Genomic DNA, 25,862 nt, shown 5'->3' with positions numbered 1-25,862 from the left:
GGAAAGGTTTATATATGGAGGGCAACTTTCTTTTTTGGTTGCCAGGGGTAGGAGGGTAGGGGAGGAAACACTGCAAAAAAAAAAAAAATGTATTGACCCATGTCACTTTAGTTTTGTGTATTTCACTGTACATAAATTATATTGCAATAAAATGCATTTAAAAATGACAGGAACAAATTCATACTTGTCGATAATTACATATCTGAAAAGGGACTTATCTTTAAAATTTATAGAAAATTCCAACACCTTAACAACAAAAAGATTAACAATCCAATTGAAAAATGGGCAGAAGACATGAATAGACACTTCACCAAAGAGGATATTTAGGCAGCCAGCAAATACATGAAGAAATGCTCACGATCATTAGCCATCAGAGAGATGGAAATCAAAACAACAATGAGATACCATGTCACCCCAGCACTAATGGCAAAGTTCAACAAGACAGAAAAGAACAAATGCTGGCGAGGATATGGACAGATTGGGACTCTCATACATTGCTGGTGGGACAATCAAATGATACAACCACTGTGGAAAAACAGTATGGCGATTCCTTAAAAACCTGGAATTAGAAATATCATTTGACCTAGAAATCCCATTACTAGGTATATATCCTAAAGAAGTGAGAACCAGGACAAGAACAGATATATGCACACCCATGTTCATTGCAGCACTATTTACAATAGCAAAAAGATGGAAACAATCTAGGTGCCCATCAACAGAAGAATGGATAAGCAAACTGTTCTGGTTACCCAGTGCCAGTCTGACAGGAATATACCACAAATGGGATGGCTTTAAAAACAGGAGTTTATTCTTACGATTTTGAAGGCTTTAAATCCGAGTTCCAAGTGCCAGGCTTTAGCGGCTGGCTGAAAGCCCCTCAAACTTGGGGTCCAGCTCTGCCTCTTGCTCCTGGCCCACTGAAGCTAGAGGCATCTCTTCACTTAGGCATCTACTGGCTGCTGAGGCTAACAAGGCCAAGGTTGACAAATAAAATGGCACAGTCCCAATGTTACCAAACCACATGGCAGGCCATTGATTCAAGTCTACTGAAAGTCCCAAGATCGGCAGGACATGGCAGCCTGCTGAACAATGACACGGCTACATTCAGGGTTCAAGTGTGCCATAAACTAGAGACCATTCCCAAACCTGCTGCTTATATACGGGAAGCAGACCATATCCCTAAAGCAGCTACTCAACTGTTTGTGGTAGATCCCACCATGGAGTTGATTGCCAGTCTCATCATGGGGAATAACTACCACCAGCTGCCCAGCCACTCAACCAGGCCCAACCAAGTTAACACACAACCTTAACTACCACACAAACTATGGTACATAATACACACAATGGAATACTATACAACACTAAAGAATAACATAGAATCTGTAAAACACCACATAACATGGATGAACCTGGAGGACATTATGCTGAGTGAAATAACTCAATCACAGAAGGACAAATATAGTATTAGTTCATTATTATAAAAAGTCAATGAAAGGTTTATATATGGAAGGAAACTTTGTTGTTTACCAGGGGTGGGAGGGAACACTGCAAAAAAAAAAAAAAAAAGCATCGACCCGTGTCAGTTTAGTTTTGTGTATTTCACTGTATATAAATATTTCAATAAAATGCATTTTTTTAAAAAAAAGAATTTAATTTTTAGAAGGTCCCAGTCATCTAGTTTATCTTCTGTGGTTTGTGCATTTTCAGTTATGTTTGATAGTCTATTTATGCCATATTTTAGGGCTCCTAAATAACAACAACAAAGTTTATAGTTTGGGGTTCTACATTTAGGTCTTTGATTCATCTTGAGTTAGTTTTTGGGTATGGTGTGAGATATGGATCCTGTTTCATTTTTCTGCAAATGGATATACAGTTTTCTAACACCGTTTGTTAAAGAGATGTCTCTTCCCCCATTTAATGGGTTTCAGCCCTTTGTCAAAGATCAGGTGTCTATAGGTGGATCGATTTATTTCTGGGTTGTCAGTTGTATTCCAGTGATCTGTGTGTCTATCACTGTACCAATACCAGGCTGTTTTGACTGCCGTGGCATTATAGTAGGCTTTGAGATCAGGGAATGTGAGACCACCTACTCTGTTCTTCTTTAGTAGTGTTTTCCTTATCTGAGGTCTCTTTCTTTTCCATATAAAATTGGTGATTGATTTTTCCACGTCCTTAAAGATTGTAGATGGAATCTGGATTGGGATTGCATTGAATGTATTCAGTCTTCCTATCCACGAGCATGGTATGTTCTTCCACTTATGTGGCTCTCTTATAGTTTCTTATAGTAGTGTGTGCTAGTTTTCTTTGTATAGGTCTTTTGTGTCTCTGGCAAGATTTATTCCTAAGTATTTTATCTTTTTGGTAGCTATTATAAAATGGTATTGTTTTCCTTGTTTCCTTTTCAGAGATCTCTTTGTTGTTGTAGAGGAATCCAACTGATATATGTTGATCTTGTATCCTGTGACTATGCTAAATCTCTCAATTTGTTCCAGTAGTTTTCTTGCTGAGTCTCTTGGGCTTTTTATGTGTAGGAAAGTATTATCTGCAAATAGGAATAGTTTTACTTCTTCCTCATCAATTTGGGTGTGTTTTCTTTCCCTTTCTTGCCTTAATACCCTGGCTAGGACTTCCAGTACAGTGTTGAATAGAAGTGGTGATAGAGGGCATCCTTGTCTGATTCCCATTCACAAGGGAAATGCTTTCTCTCTCCATTGAGAATAATGTTGGCTGTTGGTTTTGCATATATGCCCTTTCTTATATTGAGGAATGTCCCTTCAGTCCTATTTTGCTGAGAGTTTTGATCAGGAATGGGTGGTGGATTTTATCAAATGCTTTTTCTGCATTGATTGATATGATCATGTGCTTTTTTCCCTTTGTTTTACTTATGTGATGGATTGTGTTGATTGTTTTTCATTAACATTAAACAATCCTTGATGCTAGTATCAATCCCACTTGGTCATGGTGTATTATTTTTTTGATATATTGTTGGAGTCTACTGGCTAGGATTTTGTTGAAGATTTTTGCTTCTGTGTTCATGAGGGATATTGGTCTGCAGTTTTCCTTCCTAATGATGTCTTTGCCTGGTTTTGGCATCAGAGTTATGCTTGCTTCATAAAACGAATTTGGAAGGATTCCATCCTTTTCTATGTTCTGGAATAGTTTGAGTAGGGTTCATGTCAGCTCTTCTCTGAATGTTTGGCATTTTTTATTGGTAGTTTTTTATATGACCTGTTCAATTTATCTGTTCGAATTTTCTACCTCTGTCTTTGTTAGTTTAGGTAAGTAGTGTGTTTTATGGAAATCTGTTCATTGCTTCTTGTTGTTTTTGTTGTTGTTGTTATGTGCCGTCGAGTCAGACCTGACTCATAGCGACCCCTCCTTGGGTTTCCGAGGCAGTATCACTACAGAAGTATATTGCCCAACCTTCCTTCTGAGGAGTGGCTGGTGGGTTTTCAAATTTGTTGGAGTACAGGTATTCATAATGTCCTGATGTTATCCTTTTATTTTGGTTGGTTCTGTTGTGACATTACCCATTTTATTTCTTATTCACGTTATTTGCATCTTCTCCTTCTTTTCCTTTGTTAAATTTGCCAGTGATTTTTTTATTTTATTAATATTTTCAAAGAACCAACTTCTAGTCTTAGTAATTCTTATTGTTTTTCTGTTTTCTGTTTCATTTGTTTCCACTTGAGTCTTAACCATTTCTTCTCTTCTGTTGACTGGAGCAAGGAACAGTTTTGTCTGATTGTCAGACTCCTAGATTATTAGAATGAGGCTGCTAATGCCTCCTCCTGCCAGTCCAGGAGGTAGGAAAGTATCAAACCCGATGGGGATGTTGAGAGTGGATTTCCAGAGTAGTATCCCAAGCAGACAATTGGGGCATGGGTAGAGTTGCCAGATTGAGCAAATATAAATATAGGATGCCCAGTTAAATTTGAACAATTTTTTGTATAAATATGTCTCATATAATATTTGGGATATACTTATACACCCTCAATTATCAACATGGTTAGGTTCCACAAACTAGATAATTATGCAAAAATGGAGGATGACCACATCAGAGCACAAAATGAAGGGTGATTACATCATTACATAACTGTCAAATTATATTGTAACTGTCAAATTATATTGTAACTGTCAAATTATATCATAACTGTCAAACTGCATCATGATGTAAATGTCAAACCACTGAGAATCATGGCCCAGCCAAGTTGATACATAACCTTAACCATCACAGCCAGCATTACTCTTGTCTTGCACCTTGGCATTCATTACTGCTGTCATTATTATGTTGTTAATGTGCAAAATAGTTGGATAATAGATTTTTTTCTATTGTCATAAATGTGAAACATCAGATAACAAGATAGTCAATAAGTGAGAAGGAGTTATACTAAAAAAAATGACTCATTGTTTATCAGAAATTCATGTGCAACTGGGAATCTGGTATTTAATTTGGCAACCCAATTGGCCTACTGTTTCTGAGTCTTTGCCCATCCCCTGCCCATCAATTCAGCCCTCTCATTCTCTCACCCTTAAGGTTCTTAAAATTATACTTTTAGTCATTCAATAAACAATTAACTTTCAGTGCCTACTTTGTACAAGATTTCTGTATTCACTGTGGAGGGTAAAAAGATTAATAATAATAATAATAAACTTTTATTAAAAGCTTATTTATATGCCAAGCATTATTCTTAGTGCTATGTATGTATTAACTTGATTTAATACTCATAAACGGGGTACTATTATTATCTCCATTTTACTGATTAGGAAATTGAGGCACAGAGAGGTTAAGTAATTTTCTCAAAGACACATAGCTAGGGAACTGTGGATCTAGAATTCATACCTAGGCAACCGAATTGCAAATAGCTGATAAGATGTTGCCCCTGTTTGCAGGGGATTCCCATTCTTATTTGTGGAGACAGACCCCAAAAGATAACATTTTTAAGTCATCAGTCCTTATACCACCAGTGATTCAAATCTTTGCTACTCAAAATAAAGTTCACTGATCACCTGCAATGGCATCACCTGGGAGCAAGTTAGAAATGAAGAATCACAGGCCCCACACCAGAATCTAACAAGATCCCCAGATGGGACTAAGCACACTAGTTTGAAAATCACTGCTCTAAAAGAGACTTCTATTCACTCACTCAACAAACCTGGCTCATGCACCTGCCACATGCCAGGCACTGTTCTAGGATTGAAGTGTCACTGTGACTTTAAAAATGTGGGAAATCTTTGCCCATGTTTTAAAATATTTCACTCTTAATTCTTCACATGAGTAGTATACAGTATTTTCCAAAGATTATTCCTTGATCATTCAGCCTATCTACCCATCTATGTACCCATAGATTAAATTGATGGGTAAACAGGCTGATTGATCAGGTATGTCTAAGCAAAAGGGAATATACCCATGATCATACACACACACATACACACACACATATATACAAGCTCGCTTATATATATATAAACTCACTGTCATCAAGTCAGATCTGACTCATAGCAACCCCTCCTTGGGTTTCCGAGGCAGTATCACTACAGAAGTAGATTGCCCAACTTTCCTCCCAAGGAGTGGCTGGTGGGTTTGAACCGCCAGCCTTCTGGTAAGCAGTCAAGTGCCTTAGGCACTATGCTATCAGAGCTCCTGGAAGGAAGATAGGGCAATCTACTTCCGTAGTGATACTGCCTCTGAAACCCAAGGAGGGGTCACTATGAGTTGGGTCCGTCTCAACGGCACATAACAACAACAACAACAACAAATATATATATATATATAGTTCCTTCCTTCCCAGAAGGAAGATGGGGCAATCTACTTCCGTAGTGATACTGCCTTGGAAACCCAAGAAGGGGTCGCTATGAGTCGGGTCTGACTCGACGGCACATAACAACAACAACAACATGTATAGTTAGCAGACGATATTTCTACATATGTGATTGTATGTGCTGTAAGAATGTCCAAATATATAATAGAGCTAACAAGAGGCAAAGTTATGATACCTTCTTAGCCACAGCCAACCACCCTGAGGGAGCAAGTAATTGAACCTGTGGGTTTGGGACCATGGTCATGGGGGACATCAAGCTCAACTGGCATAACATATTACATTATTTTACATCCTACTTTGGTGAGTAACAACTAGAGTCTTAAAAGCTTGCAAATGGCCTTCAAGATGCAACAATGGGTCTCTCCTCATCCAGAGCAAAGAAGAATGAAGAAAACCAAAGATGCATGGAAACACTTAGTCCAAGGGACTAGTTGATCATGTGATCCTCAGCCTATATGACCATGAGAACAGAAGAACTAGATGGTGCCCAGCTACCACCATCAACCCCTCAGAAAGGGATCTGTGCCAGAGATCCTGGAGACAGTAGAAGAATAATGTGGAACAAAACTCAAAATCATAAAAAAGACCAGGTTTACTGGTCTGGTAGAGCCTCGTGAAACCCCTGAGACTATGGCCCCTAGTTACCCTTCAGGTCTGGAACTGAACTCACTCCTGTGGCTTCCAACCAAACAAAAGACAAGCGTATAGGGTGAACATTTACATTAGGTAGATACACTCTTTAGAGTGATCAATCATGGGCGAATAGAAGGGCAGTATCTGCACAGGGAGATAGCTCAGGGGACAGGAATGCATAGGAAAGAAGGGCACAGGGAAGAGGTAACTACAGGGAGGAAATGGGAAGAGAGCTGTTACATTGTGGGGAATTGCAATGTGTCATGAAACAAAATGTGCATGAGTTGCTGTATGGAAAATGGATTTGCTCTGTTAGCTTTCACCCAAATCACAATAAAAAATTTTAAAAAGAAAGAAATGATTATTCCTTGAACACTCTAGTCACTGGGGGTAGTCAAATACATTCTAAGTCAAATTAGTTTGGAGAACACTGAACAGTGTTAGCATATCCCTTCTTGGATTCACAAATCACATTAACATAGTAAGCGCTCTGAAAAGTCCTGCAATAAGTAACCTTGTTTCACTTTTTTAAACCCTTTTTTTTTCCTCAGTCATGGGAATTCTTCACCCCTCCCCACTCTCATTAAATTTATTATCATATCCTAAGGAATACATTTTGACATAGTATATTACAGTTTATAAAAAGGGTCTATTTTATAGTTGAAGATATCAAGGCTCAGAGAAGTTAGTGACTTGCCTCAATCACTTGACCACAACAGGACTCAAATCTTTGAGTTCAAGTCTAGCACGATTTCCTTGACACTGGGCTGCTTCACCAGGTCCTTTAACCAACTGAGGCAGTTGGCATATGTTTGGTTGTATGACACAGACACCTTTGTGGGGAAGTATGGTCTCATACACCTGGAAAGCCAGAGGTAGAGAGGCAGCATGACTGGTTTGATTTGACTGCTCATCAGTCATCAAGGCCTCATTTCTTCCAGGCTGCCTCCACTCAGCCTTCTTTAGTGCCAACTTCATCCTAAGGCTGGCTCCTCAGGGCCGCACACAGGTGGTAACCACTCCTGCCCCCTCGGTATCCAGAGTTGCTCTCTCCTAAGAGTGAGGAAGATTGTGACCCAGAAGCTCTTAGGTATCTTTTCTCTTATCTCATTGACCTGAATTAGGTCACATGCCTATTTCTAACCAATCTCAATTGCTATGGGATTGCCCTGAACTGACTGGCAGAGATGAGACATTCATATTAAGGGGATTAGATTATGCTGATTGATCTAGATTAATAGAGCCCATGTCTGGAATTGGGGCTGGTTGCCCCAGGGCCTGGCTGCTACACAGTAGGGGGTGGGGAGAATGGTAGTTAAGGACATAGCTATAAGGTGCACTGTCCAAAGGTTTTAGGTCACTGGAAATTTAAATCAAAATATTTGAAATTAGGCAGATTCTAATGGGGTCATCCAGGATATCTTGTAGTATCCTTTCTCAAAGGAAAGGCTTCAGCTCTGGGGCATTTATTAAAATGCAGATACCCAGTCTCTTCCTTGACCCGCTAAATAAAACCTCTGGAATGGGACCTGCATTGGAATCTGCAATTTAACCATACCTTCCAGTTGCTTGGTAAAGGCCTGATTTTTGGTTTTTACATGCTGTCCTGGTTTAGTTGTTTGGGTTTTTTATTTGATTTTTATTGAATATATTATTGTGTTTTAGGTGAAAGTTTACATAGCAAATTAGTTTCCTATTCAACAAATTGTTCTGTGACATTGGTTGCTATCCCTGCAATGTGTCAGCCTTTTCCCCATTTCCACCCTGCCTTCTCCATTTCCATCCCCCCAGTTTCCCTACCCCTCCTTGCCTTCTTACGTTTGCTTTTGGGCAAATGTTGCCTGTTTGGTCTCGTGTGAGTTCTAAGGAGCACATTCCTCACAGGTGTTACTGTTTATTTTATAGACCAATCTATTATTTGGCTGAAAGGTGACCTCCAAGAGTGGCTTCAGTTCCAGGTTAAAAAGATATCTTAGGACCAGTCTTGAGGGTTCCTCCAATCTCTATCACTCCAGTAAGTCTGATCTTTTTTATAAATCTGAGTTTTGTTCTACATTTTTCTTCTGTTCTAACCAGGACCTTCTGTTGTGTTTCTGGTCAGAGCAGTTGGCAGTGGTAGCCGGGCACCAGCCTATTCTTCTGGTCTCAGGCTGGAGGAGGCTGTGGTTCATGTAGGCCATTAGTCTTGTGGAGTAACTGCTCCCTTGAGTCTTTGGTTTCCTTTACTCCAGATAGAAAGAGACCAATAGTTGTGTCTTAGATGGCCACTTGCAAGCTTTTAAGATCCCGGATGCTACTCACCAAACTAGGTTGTAGAACATTTTCTTTATGAACTATATTATGCCAGTTGACCTAGATGTCCCGAGACTATCATTACATTAGGTAGATACTGGTCTTCAAGCCCAGTGATAAAGTCCCACAAGGTGTTTGAATATGTCTAAGAAGTTTCCATAGCTGCACCCCCTATGTGCTCTATTATGTATGTGGCTATATAAAGAGAGCACATACAAATATGTATAACAAATGCCCATAAATATACCTATTTGTATATGTATGTACATATACTCCCATATACCCTCCAACACCTATGTAACCACTCACATTTTTGCTTGTTATTACTGTTGTTGCAGAATTTTATATGTTACAGCATTTACTATAACTGTCCTTTATTCTTGTGTACTTCTCAGTGTCTTCATTTACTTTGGTCATGTTGTGCTGACTTCCCTTGTACTGTGAATTGCCTTTCCCTTCACTAGAATTAACATGTGTCTACTACCTAGTAAGTGATTCTCCCTTCCTTTCTTTCCCATCCCTGGTAATCCTCAAAGAATGTTGCTTTCTGTGTATAAACCCATGCTCTACTTTTTATAAAAATGGTATCATACAATATTTGTTCTTTTGTGATTAACTTTTTTCACTAAGCATAATGTCCTCCAGATTCTTCCATGTTATTTTTCATGGATTCATCATTATTCTTTATTGTTGAGTTGTATTCCACTGTATGAATGTACCACATTTTGTTCATTCATCTGGTGATGGACACTTGGGTTGTTTCCATCTTTTTGCTATTGTAAATAATGCTGCAGTGAACATAGGTGTGCATATGTTTTTCATGTCACTGCTCTTATTTCTCTAGGATATATAGTTAGCGATTGCTGGCTCTTATGGTATTTCTAGCTTTTTGAGAAAGTACCATACAGTTTTCCATAGTGGTTGCACCATTTTACAACCCCACACAGGGTATAAGAGTTCCAGTTTCCTCACAACTTTGCCAGCATTTGTGGTTTTCTGGTTTTTCAATCAGTGCCAGTTTGGCAAGTGTGAGATGGTATCTCATTGTAGTTTTGATTTGCATCTCTCTAAGGGCTAATGATCATGAGCATCTCTTCCTGTATTTGTTAGCCACTTGAATGTCGTCTTTGGTGAAGTGTCTGCTCATATGCTTTGCTCGTATTTTGATAGGCTTGTTTTTTTGTTGTTAAGGTGTTGAGGTTTTCTGTGTATTTTAGAGATTAGACCCTGTCAGATATGCTGTTACGAAAAAATTTTTTCCCAGTCTGTAGGTTCTCTTTTTACTCTTTTGGTACATCTTTTGATGAGTATAAGTATTTAATTTTTAGGTTGTCCCAGTTATCTAGTTTATCTTCTGTTGTTTGTGCACTTTGTTATGTTTGACAGTGTATTTATGCTGTAAATTAGAACTCCTAGATTTTTCCCTATGTTATCTTCCAGGAACTTTATTTTTAACATTTAGGTCTTTGATCCATTTTGAGTTAGTTTTTGTGCATGGTGTGAAGTAGGGATCCTGTTTTATTTTCTGCAAATGGATGTCCTGTTTTGGCTATACCATTTGTTAAAGAAACTATCACTTCCCTACTGAATGGACTTTGACCCTTTGACCTGGTGTAGTTATTAATAGTCCCCCTTTCAATCTCAAAAAGGAGTTCTGGTGGCATAGTAGTTAAGGCATTTGGCTGCTAACCAAAAGTTTGCTTCTGTAAAGTTTTACAGCCTTAGAAACCCTATGTTGTTGTTGTTGTTGTGTACCGTCGAGTCACACCTGACTCATAGTGACCCCTCCTTGGGTTTCCGAGGCAGTATCACTACGGAAGTAGGATTGCCCAACCTTCCTTCCGAGGAGTGGCTGGTGGGTTTGAACCGCCAGCCTTCTGGTTAGCAGTCAAGTGCCTTAGCCACTATGCTACCAGAGCTCCCTAGAAACCCTATAGGGCAGTTCTATTCTGTCCTATGGAGTCACTCTGAGTCAGAATCAACTCAGTGGCAGTGGGTTTGGTTTTTTCACTCTCAAAATTATCCCAGGTTGGCCAATAAATTCCCCCCTCGCAGAACTGACATTCCAGAGCTCAGCAGGAAAAGATCCCTGGGGGTAATGAGCCAAGACTTTCCATCTGCCTGCCACAGTAGAAACAGCCCAGGCTTCTGGGTCAGCTCAGCCACTTACAAGCCATAACTTGGACTAGTGCCTCCACTTCCCTTAGCCCATCCCCTTACCTGCATTGTTGGGGATAACAATGAGAACTGGAGGGAGGGTGTCATATGCCAAGCATCAGGCATAGAGGCTGCCACCCAGGGGTGCATGACAAACATCAGCACTTGCCTCCCCATCTTGATCCCAGGCTCTCTGAGCTGAACTATGGAAGCCTTGTCACCAGGGTCCCATTTGCCAAGGTGACACCAAATAGGCTATGGGAACGTGCTTCATAGTTTTTGTCAAAGTGGCACAATAAAGCCCCCAAGTGTAAGTTTTTTGCATACTAAGAAAGCTGATCAATTGTGATGTAAACAAAATAGCAGGCTTGGTGTAAACCAAGGGAGAGATTATGCCTCTGCAGGGTGTGACTGGGGGAGGAGGAGATTCTCAGGGTGTCTGGGTTTGCTAAAGCTTCAAGGCCCTTCTCCAGAGTGAGCCTCACTACTTACAAATTGCGAGAGTTTAGGAATTTCTCCCTGACTCTAGGAAACATCTGGCTAGACAGTGGTGCCAAGCATGGACCCTACTACCCTAGCATCCCCTCAGACCTCTAAGCCTCCTGATGTTGATGGGAAAGGAGGCTGTACTGTAGCTCCCACCTTGTCCGTAGATAAGTGAACAGTGTGATCTGTAGGAAGCCATAGGAGGGTGAGATGGGCACAGGGAATCAGACTGCAGGAATCTGGGCATGAGGGGGACAGTTTCATTGACTGTCCCCTTCATTCAGGGCAGATAGTGCCTCACAGCGGGGCCAAATATTCAGTGTCCTTTTGAGCCTACAGTCACAGCCTGACCAGGTGGTTACACTGAATGCAAGCTAAGCCAGGGCCATGAGAGACCCCAGGACCAGTTCTGGACTAGCCTTAATGTGGGAGTGGGAAGCAGCAGAGAAAAGCTATGCCCTGTCTCAGCAGTGAGCCTGCTAGCAGCAGAGGAGGTAGGGTCTATAGAAACCCCCGAGAAACACAGCATGCGGCTGCTAAGAAGGCAGTCGGGGTTCTTTCTGTGTCTGTCTTGTTTTCTGCCATATCCCTGAGCCAGCACACTGCCTGCCAACCCTAGGTCCTTGGTAAATATTTGCTGAAGGAGGAGATGGATGGACGTTGGTCTTACAGATGCATATCTGGTGTTGGTTGTCTTGTTGAGGCCACAGAATAAGGTCACACTCCTGCGGGGAGGGAGAAGGGAGAGTAGAAGACTGGTCTCCTTCCAGGTTCAGCCATTCAGGGAAGAAGCAGGTCAACAACAGAAAACCCAAACACATAAGTCCAGATGTGGAGAGATGGCCACATGGGGGCAGGCAAGGCAGGGGCTGTCTGATGGGCAACTGAAGGACAATGAGTTCCCTCCCTGTGGTTATTAGCTTGATAGCCAGTAGCATTGGTCCCCTCTGCATCTCATTCCTCCTGCTGTCATGTCTTGTTTAAATAGTCCAGCTCATCTTAGCCGTGTCACAAGAAGGGCATTGAGTCCACCTTGGCAGGAACATTAAGGGAGAAGCAATAGCCCCTTCCCCGTGCCCCAAAACAAAGGGGGCAGCAACTGTAAGTGGGAAGAGCGCCACAGAAGGCAGTGGACTCCTGGGAACAGGAGTCATGGCTGTTAGGGTCACCCACTCTACCCATGAAAATGTTTCCTTGCCTGTCAGCCCTGGAAGATCCCCCTCAGAGAGATGAAAGATCCCCCTCAGAGGGATGAAAGATCCTTTGGTGCCCTTGGGAGGCAGTTTGGTGTTGTGGAAAGAACCTGGGCTTCAGATCCTGGCAGACCTAGGTTTCAGTCTTAGCTCCACCATTTCTGAGCTGTGGGACCTTGGCAAGCTACTTAACCCCTTAACTTGTAGTTTCAAGTTTCCTGTCTGTTGAATAAGTAGTCCTGGTGGTGCAGTGGTTAAACCATTCGGCTGCTAACCAAAAGGTCGGTGGTCTGAAGCCACCAGTGCTCCGTGGGAGAAAGATGAAGCAGTCTGCTTCCATAAAGATTATAGCCTTGAAAACTCTATGGGGCTGTTCTGTTCTGTCTTATAGGGTCACTCTGAGATGGAATCAACTCAATGGCAGTGGGTTTGGGCATTTTTGGTCTGTTGAGTGTACTTATCTCACAGGGCTGTCGTGGAGACAAGTGAGATCATGGTGCAGGACCAGCACAGTGTGTGGCAGTGGCTGGCTGGCATTTGTCACTGGTAGGCCACAGCAGGGAGCAAATCCAGGTGAAACCATTTTATTACATGAGCAGACCCAGGTAATGTCTTTATTTGCTTGTCTTCATCCCTTAATAACATATTGGACAGATGCTGGAGTTTTCTAAATATGTCATTTAAGGGAAAAAAAGCTACCACCCAGTGCTAGTTTCAAGACTGCGACTCATTCTCAAATGAGAGTCCAGTCTCAATCATATCTTCAAATTCACTTCTTAGAGAGTGTCCCCTCTCCCTCTAGCTCTGACTTGGGCCCAGGGACCTGCAGTGCAGGAGGGATAATATGGATTTTTTTGTACCTGATCTTACATCACTGATGCCACTATGGTTCTTTCTTAGCATTTGCTGGTGGGGCTTCCATGCCCACTGTTAGGACATGCTCTTCCATGGATCCCATTTAGGGGCCCTTTGGAGGTCCCCCTAATGGGACCACAGCCTGGGACCGTTGCCTGAGTGGGTGCTGCACTCACCATTTTACCTCCTATGACCCATCCTCACACGTCTCCAGCCTACCACCCCTCAGCCTCTATTGTTAGTTCCCCTTGTTCCTCTTGGGCAGTGTGTGGCTTCCTTCAACAGGGTTTACTTGTGCTGTGTCAGTCTAACAGCTCCTCCAAGCAGCAAGCTCTAGAGGTACAGATGGTTCCCATGGCTGCCTCCCTCCTCCCTCTCTCTGCTCCTGCCAGCCTTCCACCTAGAGGCATCTCCAAGCACAGCTCCAAACTCCAGGGGACACTGTCTGCCTCTCTCAGAACTCTCGCCATCCTCTGCTCCAGAGCTCCACGGAGCATCCAGCCAGGAAGAAATCTGCTGCCCCAGAGATTTTCTGGAATCATCCCCCATCATTTGGCCTGGGGTGGGTAGAAGATGTCACAGCACTCCCCTCTATGACAGCAGCTCTCCTACTTCATTACCTTCCTTCATCAGTCCCAGGATAATTCAGTACAGCCTGGAGTGGTGGCAGGGTTTTGCTGTTTTACTAAGTCCAGCATGGATATATCTAGTACTTTCCTTAGAATGGAGGATAATGTATTGTACAGTGTTCGCAACTTGGAGAATTCAGCTGAAAATCCTAAAATACAGGAAAATCTCATTCAACATCTTCTTAAGCAAAGTATTAATTTTCAGGCTCAGGATTTTCGATTCCTTTAGGACTTTAGCAAAGTGATTCAGCTGCTATAGCTTTTTTTCCCTCAATGCACAGAAGCGGTGTTGTGTATAATGATCTAAGTACCAGGCTAGAAACGAGGACATATGGTATCAGACTGTCTCAAACTAGCTGCAGATCTTGTCCTCTCTGCCTTCCCCCTCACCTATACAGTGAGGGCAAGGCATTTCAGACTGAAGGTTCCTTACAGCTCTAACTGGAGTCTCTGGGTGATGCAAATGGTTAATCCACTTGGCTTCTAACAGAAAGGTTGGCAGTTTGAGTCCACACAGAGGTACCTCAGAATAAAGACCCAGCAACCTACCTCCAAAAAAAAAAAAAAAAAAAACAGTCATTGAAAACCCTGTGGAGCACAGGTCCTATGAGGTTGCCATGAGTCAGAATCAACTGGACAGCAACTAGTACTGGTAAGGTTCTAACAGGCTAGGAATTGTAAGAAATTTTTCTTATCATGAGATCACAATTTTAAAAACTTAGAAAACACCCAGTTTAAGAAATTATTATACAGCTAATACCATGTATCCACTACCCATGTCAACAGAATATTTTCACCACCCCAGAGGCCTCCTTGTGTTCCCTTCCAGTCACTACTTCCTGCCACACCCTAGAGGAAACCCAATTCTGACTTTCATTGAAATCATTTGTGCATTTTTCCTTACCGTTTTATCAATCAAGTATACATCCCTAAACAAAACACTGTAGTTTTTGTCTTGTTTTGAATTTTATGTAAATGAATGATATAGAACATATTATTTATGTTCAACTTCTTTTGCTCAATGCTCTTGTTTTTGAGAGATTTTCTGGTGGTGTAGTGCCTAAGGCATTTTGACTGCTAACCAGAAGGCTGGTGGTTCAAACCCACTAGCACTCGGAAGGAAGACTGGGCAATCTACTTCCATAGAGATACCACCTTGGAAACCCAAGGAGGGGTTGCTATGAGTCAGAATCGACTCGACAGCAGTTGAGTTTGGGTTTTTGTTTGTTTAGGCAAATAACTATAGTTCATGCTTTTTCATTGTTGTATAGTATTCCCTTGTATGACTAGTCCAAGATTTACTCGTGTTGATGGACATTTGGGCTATTGATCAAGGGTTTTTTTAATAAATAGACACATACACAAATACAGACACTACCACTTTACCTCTAATCATATTAATTCAGAGCCAGTTTGTTTATGAAATCACAAACTTCTTTGGCTTTAAGTATAGCAAAATCATTCTATAATGTTCCTGGTTATAATGCTATTTTGGTATTTTTACTCTACTCTGGCCAAATTACAACCTGAGAACATCTCCCTTTGTGTGTTTATCATCATAAGATTTTCCCCTAACTTGAGTCATTAGGCATGGTCAAGCAATTGGACATGTCCTCTGGGGAACCTAGAAAATTATTAGCAAACAGGTTTAAAGAATTCACACTGAAAGTATTACAAAAACTATTTTCTCTGGCTTGTTTAGGGAAATAGTAAGCCAAATGCAAAAATACGCTTCTTCACCCCATCCTAGGCTGGCCCCCACCTCACTGGTAGCACACAGGTGGCCCTCTTGATGTTAGGCATGAAGTAAACAGGGATGTCTCCACACTTCTGCTGCCACAGGTATTGAAAGGTGTCATGATGTTGCTCAAATGGATGATCAAAGTCCAAGCAGCAAGTGAATCTTCCTACCAAGAAAGTAAACCCCAACCCATGATCAGAGTCAGGCAACCATGGGTCCCACAAAGAGACAGCAGCTAGTATCAGGCAGAACTTGGAGAGGGGTAAGCTGCAGCTCTGTACTTCCCTAGATGGCATGGCAGGATGCCAGGCCTTCTGCAGAAATCAACTGATGAAGACTTTCCCTTAAAGGCTGTGTATTGAACAAGTGCATTAGCTAAAACTAATTATAAGGGTTCAAAACAATAAGCCTCTGGTAGCATAGTGCCTAAAGCACTTGACTGCTCACCAGAAGGCTGGCGGTTCAAACCCACCAGCCACTCCTCGGAAGGAAGGTTGGGCAATCCTACTTCCGTAGTGATACTGCCTCGGAAACCCAAGGAGGGGTCGCTATGAGTCGGGGCCGACTTGACGGCAAACAACAACAACAACAGGCACAGACCTACCTCCCAGGGCAAACACAACCCCAGACAGAAGGCACAAGACCCAGGCTGAGGCAAAACCTTTCCTTTGGCCATGAGGGTGAGCAAGAGTCGTAGTGTACCTTGGGTGGGAAGGAGCTGATAACCAAAGGCAGCGCCTCTGGGTGTAGGCTCATTCTCAATCAATGCTTTGGTCAGCTTCATAAAACCCTTTTCAGAGACCATTCAATATAGCTACCTGTGCCCAGAGTGAGGAATTCCAGATTAGCCATAGAGCTTCTTGAACTCTGTCTTAACAAGGTTATCTGCTAGGTATGATGGGAAATGGCAGATGACACTTACATATTTCATGAGCATCTCCATTGTTTGCGCTTGTGCAGCAGTGTGTTTTGTATGTCCTATGTAAATCTCTGGCCCCATTCATTTTGAATTTTAGATTGTCAGGATGAAGGGCCATGTCTCCCCCATCAGTTTGAGAGATTGCCATGATCTACAACCGTATCTACTGCTACCAAGCAAGAGAGATGTGTAAGGGCTGCTATCTTTCCACCTGAGTCCTGCCACTCAAGATAGAAACTGTCTCAGCACCTGTACACCACTGGCACCCTGGCCCTGATAGGGACCACCTACTCAAGCCCAGTTCTCTGATGACGCTTATGCTATCTCCACAGGTTTTGGCATGACCACCCCCGCGACGGTGGGCGGGAAGGCCTTCCTCATCGCCTACGGGCTGTTCGGCTGTGCCGGGACCATCTTGTTCTTCAACCTCTTCCTGGAGCGCATCATCTCCCTTCTGGCCTTCATCATGCGCACCTGCCGGGAGCGCCAGCTGCGCCGCAGCGGCCTGCTTCCTGCCACCTTCCGCCGCGGCTCGGCGCTCTCGGAGGCCGACAGCCTGGCAGGCTGGAAGCCCTCGGTGTACCACGTGCTGCTGATCCTGGGCTTGTTCGCCGTGCTGCTGTCGTGCTGCGCCTCAGCCATGTACACCAGTGTGGAGGGCTGGGACTACGTGGACTCGCTGTACTTCTGCTTCGTAACCTTTAGCACCATTGGCTTCGGAGACCTGGTGAGCAGCCAGCACGCCGCCTACCGGAACCAGGGGCTCTACCGCCTGGGCAACTTCCTCTTCATCCTGCTCGGTGTGTGCTGCATCTACTCGCTGTTCAACGTTATCTCCATCCTCATCAAGCAGGTGCTCAACTGGATGCTGCGCAAGCTGAGCTGCCGCTGCTGCGCGCGCTGCTGCCCCGCGCCGGGTGCGCCCCTGGCCCGGCGCAATGCCATCACCCCCGGCTCCCGGCTGCGCCGCCGCCTGGCCGCGCTCGGCGGCGACCCCGGGACCCGCGACAGCGACGCTGAGGGCCGCCGCCTGTCGGGCGAGCTCATTTCCATGCGCGACCTCACGGCCTCCAACAAGGTGTCACTGGCGCTGCTGCAGAAGCAGCTGTCAGAGACGGCCAACGGCTACCCGCGCAGCGTGTGCGTCAACACACGCCAGAACGGCTTCTCGGGCGGCGTGGGCGCGCTGGGCATAATGAACAACAGGCTGGCGGAGACCAGCGCTTCCAGGTAGAAGGACGCACCCACCAACCTCCCGGCAGCGCCGGGAACCCTGACCAATCTGGAGGTGCCGTCGGGCGTGGGTTGCTTTACTTCTCTCAGACGCTGGCGCTTTCTTAATCTTTATCCAATAAAATGAAACAAAAAAAAAATTTTTTTAAAGAAATACTATTTGGCCAGGCCTTGTGTTATCAAGGGTAAGTTTTGGGGGAGCCTGGTTTCCTCCTGGGTCCTCTCTTGGAGAACCTTAGCTCCAACAGATTCTTTCCGGGAAGAGAAAAAGGCACCCCAGGCCCCGCTTGATGCAGAGCACATCCCTAGGTTTTGCAGATTCGCACTGGGTCCCATCACCATGCACACAAGCAGCCCGCAACCCCAGAACATATGGTGCAACTTTTCCGTGGCGCCGAATTACCTCCTCGCGGCCTAGCCTAGCAGCTTCCTTCTCGTCTTCCTTCTATCGTTAGAAGTGTTAATAGTCACAGTTTTGACAGGTGGGGGTGGGGAGAGCCATATGTTGCCTCCTGGTGTATGTATGTATGTGTGTATATATATATATATATATGTATATATATATATATATATATAGAACAGCCACTACACACAGGAGAATGGTGTAGTATTATGCAATGAGATGAAATATGTCACCAACTTGCAGACTGTAGCATTTCCCTCAGATGCAGAACTTGCGACGGTAAGGGACTCTAGCTGGCCTTTCTCAGCCTAGAATTAGTCCCCTGAGCACAGCAGGTAGGCCAGCTATTCCTTATGGCAGAAAGCCCAGGAAGGCCTGCAGAGAGAAAACTAAGACTGGGAGGGTGGGGAAGCCTGGGGAAGATACCCTGCTGGGCTTCAGCGACTAATCTCTGAAGCTCCATGCATCTCTGAATCCCCCAGCCCTCCTTTCTTTGTGATCGCTCATGAAATGCTTCTGATCATTAACGGGGAATTCTGAATCTTCTAGGACAAGATTCTTCTTTGTTGGCGCAGATTTTTTTTTCCTTTCCCCTTTAGAGAGCCTGAGGGTGCAAAGCACATCTACCCAGCTGCCCCTCCTGCTTCTCAGAATGGGGCCCTATCAGCCACAGCTTTCAGGAGCCAGGACCTGCAGCACCAGGAACCCAAAGCAGAAGTCCTGCAGATATCAGGGCATTTGGCTCCAGATTCCATTATGTGTTTAGGAGTCAGGAACAACAGAATCTCATTCTAAATCCTGTTTGGTTCCATAGATAATAAAATGAATTTGTTTTCTCCATGCACAGTCTGTGGAGGAAGGCCAGAGGGGGAGCTTGCAGAAAGGGTGGGTAAGAAGTCATTTGAGGATTAAAGTTTTACCTTGAGTGGTCCTCAAGTGAAGGCACAGTTCTCCCAGAGTTGCCCTCTGCAGTGTGAAGTCACTCAGCAGGAGGGAGGCCAGATGCCCAGCCTTCGTTGCAGGATGGGGTCTTGGGCTGTAAAGGAGCACGCTTTCTGCCTCTTTTTCTTCCTAAAGGCATGAGAATCCCAAAGACAAATGCTAGAGTTTATACAAACACAGTGACCCACCAGTAAAGTTAGGTTCTGACAGAAAGTCTTCAAGAAACCCCAGGACATCTCACACAGCCAGCCTAAGAGGCACTCAAGCCATGAAAACTTCCTCTCTGGCAGCGAAGGAAGCATAGGTGCCTGCAAGTCACACACATTCTCACACACACAGTATTAATTCATACTTGAATGTCAGAATCCTCTTTCCCCTTCCAGTTCGTGGCAGGAAGGAAACCATAAACTGGGATTGGAGTGACTCTCTAGCTACTTTGGTAATTTTAATTTGGGGTGGGATTGATTTTTAAGCACAGGCTGTAATCTGGGGTAAAGCCAATGAGGTGGGACTGGTCAGGAGAGAGGTCAGTCTTGCTGAGTTCTCAAGGCTCCAAGAGCCACAACTGCAGATTCACTGTGATTGCCAGCCAGGCTAGCCTGTGAACATGGGGACTCTGCAAAGGCTCTGCCTGAGCGATGACTGCATAGACCCAAAGGATTACCCCAGAGAGGCACGTGACCTTAGGGCAGGGCCCTCTGATGGGACCTGACCATAGACTGTTGAGTGTATCCCTTTAAAAGAAGGAGATTGAAAGGCATCCAATTAGAGGTGTCACCTAGGCAACAGGAAATAACTTGGGGATCTGAGCCATCCGGAGGGGGAAGTAGAGATCTCAGAGATGGAGACATCTATCTAGACTGTGAAGATATAATCTACAGGCAAAAGAGTAACCTACCCACAGGAAATGAACCCCAGGAATGGCCCCAGGAGGTTAATGTCCCAGCAGTTGAGACTCTTAAGAGCTAGAAAAGCCAGAAGAGATGCCCAGTCAGTCCTCCTAACAGCCTATAGGCCTGCACTGGATCCCATCTCCAAAGGAGAGAGAGCAGGATCTGCCTCCAGAAAAGAAACGCCTCAAAACATTCCTTGGCAGTCTTCGGTCAGCAAATGCTTCCTAAAGTTTATCCTAAATTTCTTGTGCTGAAGTCTGTTAAAAATAATCAAACTCACCAAAACTGGAACATAAAATGTATTTTGAGCAGTTATTCTATATGCATATAGGGAGACCATCTTGATGCAAAAATAGCAAATGGCTCTGAAGAGCTAGGTACAATAGGGTTTATAAAGAGAAGAGGAGGAAGAAATATAGATGAACCATTGACTAATCTTAACATGACTGGTTGAACTCTGCCCTCCCTTTTTACTGAGATCAACAGGTATCAGTTCACAAGATAGTCTCGGTCCCTTCACCCAGCTGTATCTTTTGAGATTCAAATTTAATAAACTTGGTTTTAACAGGAAAGGATTTGCAACTTTGAGAGAAAGAAAAGCTAATTAATTTTGGTCAGGGATTTCTTTGAAGTGAGTGAGTGGTTTCATGAGTAAGAAAACACCACAATCAAAGCAAGATATCTGCTATCAGTTTCTCCCTTTGACAAATCTTAAACCAGTTTTCACTTCTGTTCCTATGCTTTCTCCTTAACCAAAAGCGCAGCGCCATCGAGAGGATTGCAATTCAAAGTGACCCCATTGGGTTTCCAAAATACTTTACAGAAGTACATTCATTACCTCATCTTCTTCCTGTGGAGCAGCTCAAATTGGGATTAAAACTGCTGACGTTCTGGTTAGCAGCTGTGTGCCTTACCCACTATGCCACCAGGGCTCTTTATGCTTTACCTTTGGAAGGAGGCAATTTAGGATAGCTTGAACAAGCTTCTGAAAGAGCCATAAGCATGATTTGTGGGGACAGAGAAGGAAGGCCCTTGCCTTTCCCTCTTACCAATGTTCCCAGAAAAATGTCTGTCATAGAATAAAAGATCTGGCACTCTATAAAAGCATAACTGGTGAGGTTTATCGAGGAATAGAACAGTTCAAAGTGGGCAGCAGATAGGGAAACCACCATGTGCTCTGTGGAGCTAGTCAGAGGATGGTTTAAATATAGAGAGATCGGGAACTAACAGGCAATTTTCTGATTGGCTGATACTTAGAAAGATTTGTGTAATCAATCACAAGGTTATCATGAGACCCCAGAAGTTTCTGTTGAAAGATCATAAATATTTTTAAATTAACTTGTTTTTCTAATCTGCAGATATCTTGGGGCTGGATAAGCATCTTACAAAATTAGTTTTATAAGGGGCGTAGTACAAGTATTCAAACCGACTCTGCATTGAAGGGAGTGGGCAGTTGGTTTCCGGGAATGGTCCTACCACATTTCTGACCCCCACCCTCATTTGTTATGGGCAGGTGAAGAAGCTCTGGTGGTGTAATGGTTAAGTCATTTGACTGTTAACCAAGAGATCAGCAGTTCAAACTCACTAGCTGCTCCGTGGAAGAAAGATGAGGCAATCTGTTTCCGTAAAGAGTGGTACTCTTAGAAACCCTATGGAGGTCTTTATGAGTCAGAATCAACTTGGTGGCAATGAGTTTGGTTTTTAGGTTCTCTGGTAGCATGGTGCCTAAGGCATTTGACTGCTAACCAGGAGGCTGGTGGTTCAAACCCACCAGCCATTTCTCAGACAGAAGATTGGGCAATCTACTTCTGTAATGATGCTGCCTCAGAAACTCAAGGAGGGGTCGCTATGAGTCGGATCCAACTTGACGGCAGTAAGGTATTTGGTAAAGTTTTACAAGCTGCAGGTGAAAAGCAGAAATAAGTTTAAAGGGAAAAAGTGGAGTCCAAAGTGACATGGAGTCCAAGCGCCAGATCTGGGCCCACCAGTTTAGTTATGCCAAATGCCTCAGGTTTGGGGGTTTACATGTACACATCCATGCATGTGGGGTCTCTGATCTGACCTGCACTACATCTACCACTCCTTCAGGCTTTAGGAGTTGCTTTCTAACTTTAAGCCTGCACTCACCCATCTCATACTGGAGCTATGGGGACTCCCAAAAAGGTGTGATGGGCTCTAAGAAGCCCTTGCCACTCAGCTGTGGCCCCATAGAGGCCAGGGTCTTGGTGAGCAGTCAAGCCTTCTCAGAGCTGAGCAGGCAGGTGAAGAACCACCCTCGGTGTCCTTGTTTGCTAAGGGCAGGTGCTCAGGACCTTCTGTGCTGTGAATGAAGCCAGAGCCTCTGGGCCTGTGGAAGTAGGCAGAGGCTCAGGAAGTCCCAGGCATAGAGTTTGTAGAAAATGCCAGACAGACCCTGCCCAGGATTAGCACAGCCATACACACACACACACACACACATGCACACATGCAACACATACTTATCAGCCTTAGAAAGTACACTAGCCTCATTCCCCAAGGAAAAATCCCAGACTGGGCCAATTAGAGAAGGAAGATTTCCTGTTTTTAACTCCCTGGAGATCTATTAAGGCCTGGAAAATTCCTCTGTGTTGGGGCATTTTGTGTACAATTTGCATGTAGTTTTTTTTTTTACACAGAAGCCAGCACTAAAGTCACACCCTGGAATATAGCTGCTAAATTGACCCAGAATCTACATCCATATCCCTCAGACAGACCTCCCAGCAGATCCTTCCCCCCACAGGCTCTGGGGCAAGTGTTGACTGACCCTTGTGACCAAATTGTGACCAAAGAAGGTGCTTCTGGGGAAGGAGGCAGATGTGGCCAACAGAGATGAAGTGGAGACCAAGGGAACTATGGGCCACTTGGCTCCATTTCACTGTAACTTTTTTACGTTCTTTAAAAAACAAAAGCACAATTCTACATGCACAGTCTGGAAAACACATCCAGGCAGATTGCTTTGGGGCTCTTCTGAGTCCCATAGATATACTGGGGCTTGTTTATCTGCTGTATAAAGAGCTCATTGGTGCCTTGGTAGGCTCCGTGCTCGCTCTACAGGTGGGAAGGACCAAGAAAGGGCCTGTTGGAACCATTCATGATCTCTAAGACTCCCAGGGAACAATGTCTCTTTCCAGGGTGTCAGTCTCATCAGCATGGACTTGAGAACTGGACTCTTGCCCCTGAAGCAGTTTGGCATCTTCATGCATCCCACAGCGGCTCTCAGCACCACGCCCAGACATTTCAAATACTCACTGAGGATAAGCACTCACTCAGCCTCTCTTTCTTTCTGCCTCTCCAGCTTCCCCATTCTCTCTGGGGAAGCTCCTCTCACTTTACAAATCATTTTATATGCTTTTCTCATCTCTCAGGAGGGAAGTTAGAGCATGTGGGGCCAGCCTTCAGGGTTTCTTAAACAACACATTTATTTTTCTGAGCAGCACTCCAAAACAGGACTTGAAGAGTGTTTAAATTAATGATGAATAAAATGCAGCCTGCCACCCCTTTGAGCTGTTTGCTTTCTGTCTGTCAGAGCTGCCCCCACCCTCATCTCCCTGCCCACACCTCCTCTCAGTAGGTTCTGGAAGATTTCAGCTGGGAGGTTTGGGCCTGAATGGCAGCTCCCCTGGGGAATTACTCATGCATCTGCACCAGGGAGCCAATGGACCCCACCGGGACGCTTTGCCAGACTGGGCAATGGCCAATTCCTAAGGGCTGGGGCTGGAAGGAAGGATGAGTATGGAGGAAATCGGTTGCTGGGGGAATTGCGAGGAATCACAGAAGGGCCTGGGGGAGGCGACCCAACCAAGGCAGTTGGGTGCACCCTAGTCTCTATGTAAGGGAGCTAAAATACTGGTGCCCACCCAGCCCCAGAGATTCTGGTTTCATTGGTCTGAGAAAGAGCTCTGTCAGGCACTGGGGTTCTTGAAAATCTCCCTGGGTGATTCTAATGAACTTGAACCATTACCCTACATTACACACGTACACACAGGAGCAATTGCATTACTGGGCTTTGGAAAGAATGCCGACTTAGAAGCTAGGTCTGAAGTCTAGCTCTGGATCTGGCAGTCACTTTGTCCTCTCAAATCCTCTTCTGACATGGAATGATGATACTTCCCCCACCCCTACTCCAAGAGTCTTAGAGAAATAAATGAGATTGGGGTAAAGTGAAAAGTGTAAAGTGTTCCACAAATGCCAGGTGTCACCACTACAAGAAGCGTTTCTTGATGATATGGGACCAGACAGCCCTCTTGGCTTCTGCAGGGGACCCTTTCTGAAGTGCCAGCTGGAGGAGAAATGACCACCAGGCCTTTGGGAGCCTCTGCTTTTTGGAAGCACTTGATGTGCTAATCATCGCATAATAGTGCAAACTCTAAGGAGACTCTTCACCCCTCACCCCAGGTCATCCTTTTTCTCAAGTTGCCCTAGAAATGAGAAGAAGTGGACAAGTCACTCACCTACTAGGCCCCACCTACCCCAGTCTATAAAATCACATTCTGGTCCCCTGTCCTCCTCACCATTCCTACAAACAATTGGCCAGCCTCCCCTATCCTTCTCTGGTAACATAGTGCCTAAGGCACTTGACTGCTAACCAAAAGGCTGGTGGTTCAAACCCACCAGCCACTCCTCAGAAGGAAGGTTAGGCAATCTACTTCCACAGTGATACGGCCTCAGAAACCCAAGGAGGGGTCACTATGAGTTGGGTCAGACTCAGCGGCACATAACAACCACAACAACCCCTATCCTTCCAGCTACAGCCAGGGCTTTCATATTACATCATGGTAAAATGGAACCAAACCTTGATAAAACTGCAGGGTACTTGCAATGCGTTATTTTCCATTTTGCTTCTGTTTTGTTTGATTAATGCTAGGCAAAAGCTACTGAATTGATTTCATGATCTACTTATGGGTCACACCCACTACTCAGCTATAGCATTTAGCTTCCAGCTAAGACCCATTTGCTAGAAGCGTTGGTGGAGGGGCCTAGGGTCTAGTCGCCCATCAACTCTCCTCTCTGTTTGAGTCTCAGCACACTATCTGTGTAATGGGCATGCGGAATTTTATTTACATGAAGTAGTCTAGGTGCGCTTTATCATCCTTTCACATTCTAAGACCTGTGATTCCTAAGACTTTTCAGACTCCCAGCCATCCAGCCCTAAATGGACTGCTGACTCCCTGCCTTTTTATGAGTGCATCTGTTTTCTAACCAGAAGATTTAAAAACAAACAAACAAACAAAAACATATTTATTGACGATGCCTGTGGACAAGGAATTTGCAGATTTATCTCATTTCATCTCCACCAACCCTGGGAACTTGGTACTCTCCCCACCCCACTCCCCACCCCATTTTCAAGGACCAGAGAGGTTAAGTAACTTGCCCAATTTGGATACAGGCACCATGTAAGGGACTGGAGAGACAGGATGAAAAAGACAGCACAGCCATTGCTGTCCCTAAACTCCAGGCTGCTGGAGGATAACAGGAGGTAGGGCACTGCAGCCCGGTATGAGGAATGCTCTACACCCACATAGAAGCCTGGCCTCTGGGAACACACCAGGAGAAGCAGCCACCCCTGCCTGCACAGCACTCTAGAAAGGCTCTCCAAGGTAGGCTGTCCAAGCTAAGCCTAAAGAAAAAGCTACAGTGAGCCTGTTG

At 44.3% G+C, this 25,862-nt stretch overlaps 1 protein-coding gene across 1 annotated transcript in view; it reads left to right on the top strand.

Annotated features, from left to right (window-relative positions):
* KCNK12 (potassium two pore domain channel subfamily K member 12) overlaps positions 1-17,961 on the top strand; it is a gene marked incomplete at its 5' end in the record, with an annotated part of 97,266 nt that extends 79,305 nt beyond the window's left edge. Inside the window, one exon of the mRNA XM_007944407.2 lies at positions 17,060-17,961. Coding sequence (XP_007942598.2) covers positions 17,060-17,961 — 902 coding nt within the window. The remainder of the gene's footprint in view (positions 1-17,059) is intronic.
* Positions 17,962-25,862: the final 7,901 nt, after the last annotated feature.

The sequence above is a fragment of the Orycteropus afer genome, unplaced genomic scaffold (genome assembly GCF_000298275.1).
Source record: "Orycteropus afer afer isolate SDZICR_OR568_19922 unplaced genomic scaffold, OryAfe1.0 scaffold00124, whole genome shotgun sequence".
Taxonomy (NCBI): Eukaryota; Metazoa; Chordata; class Mammalia; order Tubulidentata; family Orycteropodidae; genus Orycteropus; species Orycteropus afer.
This window is presented reverse-complemented; position numbering and strand designations above follow the sequence as displayed.